We start from the raw sequence: 9,917 nt of genomic DNA, 5'->3' as shown, positions 1-9,917 counted from the left end.
AGTACAGACACCCCTACGTGCTCTCTCATTGGCTGAGAACAGGCTTGCAAGACATTAACTCTTTACCATACCTTAAGAGCTGGACCAAACCCTGTCTATTCATAAACGTCTATTGGCTGACTGGCATTAAACTGGTTAACTGGAAGAACCAATCACAGGATCTCAGTTGACAACCTATTGAGACCAATTGGATGAGACGTAATGTATCACGTGACACTTGTTGACCAAGAAAAAAATATATAATTGCAGCCAATGAAAAGGTAAAGATTGTGGGGCGCGGCTAATCACGTGACGAGCCGTTGCTCTGTGATTGGAGAGCTACATTTGTTTGTCTGATCCGCGATTGGTAGGCGAGTCCCGCCATTTACACAAGAGGCGTCCTCCCTATGCCAGGTAAAGTGTGGTCCTGAGTGGTACAGGCGGCTTATCAACCAATCAAATCACTTCTTTTAACTTTGTAAAGTGCACTGAGAAATGAAAGCTGGGTTCTGATTGGATCCTGCAGTTTGTGTTTGCTATGTTATTGGTCCTCCTTTATCAGAATTCGCTATTGTTTCTTTTTCTTCTTTTCGTGTTTTAATATTTTGAAAAACTTTTTTTTTCATCCTTTTTTTTTTATTACTTTTTCACTGCATTTTCTAGTCCTAGCGGACTTGAGCCTGCGATCCATATAACTATATGCTGCAGTGCTTTAGTATTGCAGTAGACAGTGAAAATCGCCATCTCCTATGAGTACACCCTGCATGACCTCAAAGTAAGTTATACAGCAGAAAAGGGGTTAAACTGCCATGGAGAAATGAAACCTGCGCTGTGATTGGTTGCTCTACATTTTGATACCAAAATCTTACAAATATTATAAGATTTAAAGGGTTTGGGGACCATTTTTTTTTTTTAAGTCTAAATCCATTGATTTTAGACTAAAAATGATTTTTGCATATGGGTTTTATTAAAAGTTTTGCACTGTTTGGCTTTTACAGGCCTTATGTTTCCAGCACATTCAACTTTGATGTTATCATAGAGCTCAGAAAAAAAACAGATAAAAGAGTTATGGACTCCCTTATCAGACCATCAGAAGGAGCTCACTGACAGATTCTCAGTTAATTTATTCTACAGCCGGCAATACACAGTGCGGCACAGAGGTTATAGAAGGAAAACGGTGCAAAACTTTTACCCCTCAAAAAATTATTAACAAAATTGTCCGATTTAGCACAGATTCCCATAGCAATTGATAGTTTAAAGACTAAGACAATCCCTTTAAGGGATTTGTTGAGGAATTCGATGTGGATTTTAGCTGTCTACACGGTGGATTTTAGCTGTCTACAAGGTGGATTTTAGCTGTCTACAAGGTGGATTTTAGCTGTCTACAAGGTGGATTTTAGCTGTCTACAAGGTGGATTTTAGCTGTCTACACCAGGGGTCTCAAACGGCCCCTCCAGCTGTTTCTTGCGTGCCATGTGCAGATGTCAGCTGCTGGTCTCTGTTAGGCCGGCGGCTGACACTGGTATTGCTGTGCAGAGAGCTGGTCTCTGCGCGGCAATACACTGCACTACAGCGCTGATGTCGGCGGCTGCTGGAGAGAGCCGCGATCGTTACGGGGTCTGTGCCTGCTGGCCACAGGTGCTTAAAGGACGCCGAGGGAACGGAGGACAGGTGAGAATCTTTTTTTTTTTTTTTTTTTTTTTCTCTGTCATGTGAAATACAGCACAGGGGGGCACTGTGCACAGTATGGGGGGGGACGGGGACCCTGACCGCAGTATGGGGGGGACGGGAACCTTGACCGCAGTATGGTGGGGACGGGGATCCTGACCGCAGTATGGGGGGGGACGGGGACCCTGACCGCAGTATGGGGGGAACCTGGATGGGGGACATGTCTGCAAGATAAGGACCAGGATGGGGGACCATGTCTGTAATATGGGGGACCATGTCTGTAATATGGGGGACCTGGATGGGAGACCATGTCTGCAATATGGGGGACCATGTCTGCAATATGGGGGACCTGGATGGGAGACCATGTCTGCAATATGGGGGACCTGGATGGGGGACCATGTCTGCAATATGGGGGACCATGTCTTCAATATGGGGGACCTGGATGGGAGACCATGTCTGCAATATGAGGGACCATGTCTGCAATATGGGGCACCATGTCTGCAATATGGGGGACCTGGATGGGAGACCATGTCTGCAATATGGGGGACCATGTCTGCAATATGGGGGACCATGTCTTCAATATGGGGACCTGGATGGGAGACCATGTCTGCAGTATGGGGGACCTGGATGGGAGACCATATCTGCAGGATGGGAGACCATGTCTGCAGTATGGGGAACCTGGATGGGAGACCATGTCTGCAGTATGGGGGTCCTGGATGGGGGACCATGTCTGCAATATGGGGGACCATGTCTGCAATATGGGGCACATGGATGGGAGACCATGTCTGCAATATGGGGGACCATGTCTGCAATATGGGGGACCATGTCTGCAATATGGGGGACCATGTCTGCAATATGGGGGACCTGGATGGGAGACCATGTCTGCAGTATGGGGAACCTGGATGGGAGACCATGTCTGCAGTATGGGGAACCTGTATGGGAGACCATGTCTGCAGTATGGGGGACCTGGATGGGAGACCATGTCTGCAGTATGGGGGACCTGGAGGGAAGACCATATCTGCAATATGAGGGACCATGTCTGCAATATGGGGCACCATGTCTGCAATATGGGGGACCTGGATGGGGGACCTCGATGGGGGACCATGTCTGCAATATGGGGGACCATGTCTGCAATATGGGGACCATGTCTGCAGTATGGGGGACCTGGATGGGAGACCATGTCTGCAGTATGGGGGACCTGGAGGGGAGACCATGTCTGCAAGATGAGGACCAGTTCAAAAGGTGTATAGAAAATAAAATGTTATCACTAAAAATGTCACTTTGTCATGCAAATAATGCGGCCCCCCAAATTAAATGTTTTTCCGTGTGCGGCCCATATACCCAGCTGAGTTTGAGACCCCTGGTCTACACGGTGGATTTTAGCTGTTTATGATGTGGATTTTAGCTGTCTACACGGTGGATTTTAGCGGTTTATGATGTGGACTAGATGGTGGCCCGATTCTAACGCATCGGGTATTCTAGAACATGTATGCGGCCCACGACCAATCAGCAGAGCGGTGTTTAAATTTGGCGCCAATATCGCTGATTGGTCGCGGCCGCAACCAATCAGCGAACTGTGTTAGTGAGACCGGAGAGCGTGTTTAAATTTAGCGCCAAAATCGCTGATTGGTCGCGGCCGGGACCAATCAGCGAATCGTATTTCTGAGGACCGAGCAGCGGCGTTGCCTGTGTGGGTACTTCCGCTGTGAAGAGCCGGGAGATGGTCGGCTGCTCGCAGCTGAAGTATCCCGACCGGCGGCGCCGCTCACCGGTCCTCCCTTCGCACTTGCCGTCGGGAGATCAGCGGGCCAAGCCGCTGATCTCCCGATGGTAGCCTCATGGAGGTCAGCGGCGCCGCCCGTCGGGGTACTTGTGCTGCCAGCAGCCGGGAGATGAGCTGCTAGCGCTGCTCATCTCCTGGCTGCATTGGTGCTGACCTCCATCCGGCAGATGAGCCGCTAACGGCCGCAATCTTTTTCTGAAATCCCGCGTCGCTGATTGGCCTCGGCCGGACCAACCAGCGACGCGGGATTTCCTGGACAGATGGACAGACAGACGGGATAAGACGATTATATATATTAGATTTTAGCTGTCTACAAGGTGGATTTTAGCTGTCTACAATGTGGATTTTAGCTATCTACAATGAAAGTGGTAAAATCCGCACCAAGGATTGACGCATTATGGATTTTACAATCTGAACCACGGTTGCTGCTGTATTCCCCAGCATTGCTGCTGGAAAAGAATAACTAATGTGCGGCCGTATGGAGGCACAGGTCATGCCGGGGTAATCGTAGATACTGGATATTTGAGGAATATTACATTTCCCTGTTGTTTTTACAGTGCGATTCTTGAGGTCATGGACTGGGAACACTTGAATTTGGATCCTCAGGTCGCCGCAGCTCTTCGTAAGGGTAAGAGCTTTATTTCACATGTGGACATATAGTAACTCCAGCGCCTTTCACAGTCCATATTCGGCCCGACCACGGGTCTCCTGCCTCTCACTAACAGCCCCAGATTGGCCCATTAGGCTTCAGGCCATGAGAGCCTCGGTCAAGCTGGGAATTGTGGACTGTAAAATACAGTAGTGTGAATGCGCCCTTAGGCGCCACTATTTACACTTTTCATCCTCCCTCCCAAAAAAAAAAATACCCTCATAAATGAAGAAAAGTCCTTTAACTGAACTTATATATTCGCCTTCATCTGGGTACAGTGACCCAGGGATTCGTTAGTGGATATATTTGTAAACCTAATTAATTTTGTTTTTTTCTTTACAGCAAATATAAAATCCGTCGGAGACATTTTGACTTTCTCCGTTGTGGATCTGCAGAGAATCGCTCATCTGTCCATTCCAGACATCCAGGACTTGCAGAAAGCAGCAGCTGTTACTTTAGAAAAGGATAAAAAGAAAATTACAGGTGAAAGGTCTAAACTGTAGTACATGTAAAACACAACTGTCTGATCCAAGGTTCGGATCTGTCCCCCATACTTTACACTGCAACCCTTTTTTGGTCAGATTGAATCAGGAAGTGTACAAAAGAGATACTTTCCGGTAAAGCTGCAGTGATAGAAGCCGGGCACGATCTCTTTTCTCTTCGAGTCTACATGTTACTCAGCTCACAGACGTCACAGTCAGAGTACAAGCTGTTAAATTCGGTCTGTTTGTGGGTATCCTGACCCAAATTCACATTTGCTGCGTTTTTCAGGATCACAAAGTTCAGCTTTGCTTCCACCACAGAAGTATGAACACAGGTCACCAATGCAAGACATATATGAAACCATAAAAACATTTTTGGAAAAAAGGGCAATTTGAACAAAATATTTAGTGGAAAAAAGATTTTTATGTCTGAAAAAAATAGTGACTATTCTGAACAAAAAAGTTCATGAAAAAATACACAATTAATGTAACAGTGGGGGGGGGGGGGTTGAATTGGTCTGGAATAGTTTACCTAAGACATTGGCAGAGCATTGAGTTTGTAGGACACTGTTTACTTTCACACTTTGGTCGGCCCTTAAGTTGCTCAGGTATTGTTTAATTTCACATCTTGGTTGGCCAATGTTTACTTTGCACACATCACTAATTTAATTAAACTGTACTAATCCTAACTTCCATTCTTGGGTGAGGCGACCAAGACATTATGGTTTAAACTTGGAAATTCACAAAAATAAATGAGTTTCACATCCTGCTGTACATGCTTTTTTTTTTCACTAAAACCTGATACCTGCATTTTTGCACTTACCCATTGCTTTCTATAGGTGAAAAAACGATGCACAAATGCTGAAAGAAGTGACGCGCTGCAGTTTTCAAAAACACAGCAGTTTTCCAATTCAGTCAGGAAAAAAAAACAGTGTATGTGCACGAGATTTCTGAAATCTCATAGCTTTTGCTGGTACTGTAAAACGCAGCTTTTAATTTGCATAAAAAAAAATGCAGCAAAAACGCAACATGTGAACATAGCCTTATAAAAACATGTCACCACTTCTGTATTTTTTCACCCACTCCTGGTTTTGGTTTCCAAATACTGATGTAAAATACTGACCAAATACTGAATGTGTGAACGTGGCCTTAGTAAGAGAGGTAGAGTACGCCATGCAAAGTTGACACACTGTGTTAAAGGGGTATTCCCATGCTATAAAGTGATGGTGTATCACTAGGCTGTACCGTCATTTGGATCTGATCTCCACTAATCCTGAGGATGAGGGGGCTGCTGAGCGCTGGGACCCCCTTTACCGTCTTTCCCTTCTGGCCTCAGACTAGCAATCAATATGGCGGCCATTACAGTGAGACGGGACTGTGGGATGCATTACTGCAGATTTACCATTTATGATTCCTGGAAACTAGAAGGAGAATTGCTTTACCCTCCATCTGCCCTATATGTAATGATCACTTATTAATCCATCTTCATACAACTCCCAGCGTTGCAGTTGTACAAGGACACGGCGGCCTTCCCTTCCCAGCACCAGAGGCTGAGCCTCGGCTGCAGCCTCCTGAATCTCTTCCTTCGAGGGGGGATCCCGATAGTCGGCATAACAGAACTGGCCGGGGAAAGCTCCGCAGGGAAGACGCAGGTAGCTCTCCAGCTGTGTCTGTCCGTGCAGTACTCCGCAGACTACGGGGGTCTTGGAGCAGGTACCTATAGAGCAGATCTTATATAGGGGTCCCTCACTGCGCGCTGTATAACATATACCTATCATACAGGGGCCGTGTACATCTGCACTGAAGACGCCTTTCCAAGCAAGAGATTGCAGCAGTTGATTAAATCCCAGCACAAGCTGAGGTCGGACGTCCCGACTGACGTCATCCGCGGCATCCGGTTTGGAGACGGCGTCTATGTCGAGCACGCGGCGGATATCGTAAGTGGCATCTTGGATCGACAGTGACCACAGTTAGGATGTCCGTCTACCATACGGACCCACTGTAGGGAAACTTACCATATAGTGATCTCATCGAGAAGTTCTGCAACTTTCTTATACGCTTAAAGATTTCATTCTTTGTGATTGGTTCCGGTATGGCGCACAACTTTTCCTTAGCAAAACTTTTAAGAAATCTTCCTCAATTTACTTGTTTCTTCTTGTTCTTCCAGGAAACTGTTACTGACTGCATCACTAAGAAGCTTCCCATCCTGCTCCGCCGCGGTCAAGTCCGCCTGATCGTCATCGACTCCATCGCTGCTTTGTTCCGTTGTGAATTTACAGCAAAGGACGCCGCCCTTAAAGCTAAACATCTGCAGTCTCTCGGGGCCAAACTCCATCATCTCAGCAGCAGCTTCACGGCACCAGTATTCTGCATCAATCAGGTACAATGGCTCTGACCGGTTCAGGACCGAGCATCACATTTTATTTTTTTTTTTTCATGTAATCATTTTTTTCAATTTGATTTTATATTTTTATTTTTGGCAATATCAGGAAGGAGTTGCGGTTGTAAAGAAAAGAAGGAAATACGTTTCTTTTCCCCACATTATTTCCTTTAATTTTTTTTTTTTTTTTTTTAAGAGCACAAACCCACTCAAATCCGTTCTAAATCCCGTTCCTCTTTCAACTATTTTTATATATCGCACTTATGTTTTTTTTTCTTTTCAGAGGTTGAGACTGGTGGAGGCTTTTTTTTTTCGTTTTTGTTATTTCACACATTGTGTCCCCCCCCCCCCATAATGTTCTACAAGAATTTTGTGGGATTTCAACATCACAATTAATTTTTTTTAAAGTTGTTTTCCCCTGTAACTTGGTCTTAGTTACAGTAGAAATTTAGCCTTCTGCCTGCACTGCTGCGCTGGTAGCTTCTGCTCCCTCCAGACCTTCTGCAAACACATTGCTGGGACGGGAAGAGGAAGCGCTGGTGGGGCTTCCTATAAGCCGCGCTCATTCAGTGTTGCGTATGAGGTGATGAGGAAGACAGAGGTGGTACTAAACCATCTCTGCCTTCTCTATGAAGAGTCCAGCCATCTCTGACGGCCGCTTCCCCCAAACTTCTTGCTGCCGGCAAGTAGTTAATAAGTCAGTAAGGCCTTTGACAGTCCATATTTCGGATCACCTGTTGTGTTACCGAAGTTAATCACACTATAACCCCAGAATACAGACTGTTATAGAAGTTTTCATGTTAATATATGATCATTGGAGGTCCAGTCCCGATCTAGGTATGGTCCAGTAGAGCTGGGGGCAGCCATGGGCCTAATCTCATATAATGAAATCTCTACTCCTGTTCACCAGGTCACGGACACCATGAAGGAGATGGACTCAGTCCTGAGTTATTTAGGGTAAGACTTCCTACGTACGTGTTCACACCAATCACGGCTCAACCATCGTTCGTAGGATCTACCTGCATCAAAAGTTAGCACCTATCCAAAAGACAGATGAGCGAACCCGGACTGTAATGTTCGGAGTTCTTATCTAGTGTCCGATGCTGAACTCCGAATACTGACTTCTCCTGGAAGTCTTTTTCACAGTTTTGGGAGTTGGAGAGTTCGGAGAGCGTTTTTCCAGCTACAAAGTTCAGGTCCCCTTTGATTTCTATAGGGTTCCGTTCTGGTACCTGGACCGAACTTTAGTCAAACCCGAACTTCCATGTGTCTGCTCATCCCTACTGTTAATGTTTACATCAGGACCCCCAGCAATCCTGCACATGCATTGCTACTCCATTCCCAGTCTATGTCACTGTCAGCTCCACCGAGTTTGCTTTGGGAGCAACATGGCACATGCCCGATCATCTGCTCCATTTTCGTGCAGCTTGGAGTGGGGGATTTGGGGTGATGCTGATCCACCCCATACTGGCAATCAACTCTATACTGATTTAATAATTTTATTACTACAAGAATCGGTGATATATTTGTACAATCTTCTACACGGTGACCCTGGCCGCAACGGTGATCAAACGGCCAAAAATTTCTATATGCCGCTGCCACATTGCAGAATATCGCAAGTGAATGGATTGCAATTCAGATTGACTCTTTATTTCTTTTTTTTGTACAGGCTACAGGATAAAAAAGTACAACCGGCACTGGGCATCTCCTGGTCCAACCAGCTATTGATGAGGCTCATGGTCTCCCGGACACAGATGACGGCGCCTCCTCCGCATACAGGAGGGATTGTACGGAACATGGAAGTTGTTTTTGCACCTCACATTCCTCCCTCCACTTGTTACTACACAGTAGACCTGGAAGGAGTGAAGGGAATTAACGTTTCGTGAATGTGCTGATAACAAGCACATTAGGTAGAAGAAAGTGTAAAATGCAAGAGAAAATCCCATGAAATAGGGGCTTACATCTCCAACAATCAACCTCTTCACCCCCATTATATCTCTGGTCACAGCTGCCGTTTACCTGTATTCTTGCAGGTAATACTATGCAGCAGTCCAGGACATTTATGCACTTTGTGTTTTGTAATAAATACTTTGGTTACTTGAATCGAGTTGTTTTTTTCCTTATTTTAAAGTCAACTATTAAGGTTATGGAGAAAAAAACAGTTATAGATTCTTTTAAAGAAAACCTGTTACTTGCTATAAATGTGTAATTTTTTTAACCTGGTGTAAATGCCGCTGTTCTCCTGAATCCGGAGATGTTGTTCTTTTGTTCCTGCTCCTCTCCGTTCCTGAGATAGGGCCTTTTCTTCCCTGTACAGGTACAACCAGCATCCATTGAGCTTAATTACCTCCTGGCTTTATAACGGGGTATTACTATCACAGCAAATGTTCTTTGTATAATTTAACGTTAGAAAATTTTCAAATATATTTTCTGTTCCAAATCCTCACGGTCTTTAAGATCGGGGTAACGCTGTGCGAAAGCTCTGCCCCTACAAAATAAAGCTATTGTATGAAACCCATCTTTTCCTATGCTGTGATTTCTCCCTCCTTTGCTGGCATTAGTCTCTGGTATGCATGTCACCTACTCACTGTTCTGCCCCCACCCTTATTTACTACCTCCTTGTTAAATCTGGTTTAAATATCCTGCATGTAGCTCAGTGTTAATTATCTGACATGGATGAGCAGAGGCCACTCACTTCTGGTGCACAGCTGCCTGCGCTTTGTAGCAGGAGGTCGTCTGCCAGTGTAGCATAGAAGTGTACTGAAGAAGTATACAGCTCTGAATTAAACCTGAATTGAAACTGAAGGTAACTGGATACTCAGTCACAGTAAACAATGTGCCTGTCTGTTTTCACTCTCTCTTCTATAATCCTTCACTTTCTATTAACCCCCCTAATCCCTACACCTAGTAATGAACTCTTCATCTCTCCATCCATCTCACCTCCTCCTCAGAACTATTCCTCAACATACAATCCTG

At 45.4% G+C, this 9,917-nt stretch overlaps 1 protein-coding gene across 1 annotated transcript; it reads left to right on the top strand.

Annotated features, from left to right (window-relative positions):
• The first annotated feature begins 268 nt into the window (after positions 1-268).
• XRCC3 (X-ray repair cross complementing 3) lies at positions 269-9,044 on the top strand. The gene is made up of 8 exons (XM_073637509.1): positions 269-393; positions 3,988-4,058; positions 4,422-4,562; positions 6,062-6,274; positions 6,344-6,498; positions 6,729-6,941; positions 7,852-7,898; positions 8,611-9,044. The coding sequence occupies exons 2-8, from the start codon at positions 4,004-4,006 to the stop codon at positions 8,825-8,827; spliced, it is 1,041 nt and encodes a 346-aa protein (XP_073493610.1). The 5' UTR covers positions 269-393; positions 3,988-4,003; the 3' UTR covers positions 8,828-9,044.
• Positions 9,045-9,917: the final 873 nt, after the last annotated feature.

The sequence above is a fragment of the Phyllobates terribilis genome, unplaced genomic scaffold (genome assembly GCF_046119375.1).
Source record: "Phyllobates terribilis strain yellow unplaced genomic scaffold, ASM4611937v1 Scaffold_7__3_contigs__length_470593459, whole genome shotgun sequence".
Lineage (NCBI taxonomy): Eukaryota > Metazoa > Chordata > Amphibia > Anura > Dendrobatidae > Phyllobates > Phyllobates terribilis.
Note: the sequence above shows the minus strand (reverse complement) of the source record. Positions and strands in the feature narration are given on the sequence as shown.

Bases quoted from the DNA above. Each gene is read 5' to 3' on its own strand.
- XRCC3 (XM_073637509.1), top strand. From the start codon at position 4,004: ATGGACTGGGAACACTTGAATTTGGATCCTCAGGTCGCCGCAGCTCTT. The intron at 6,499-6,728 runs GTAAGTGGCATC...TTGTTCTTCCAG, and splicing joins TCGAGCACGCGGCGGATATC to GAAACTGTTACTGACTGCAT. The intron at 6,942-7,851 runs GTACAATGGCTC...CCTGTTCACCAG, and splicing joins CAGTATTCTGCATCAATCAG to GTCACGGACACCATGAAGGA.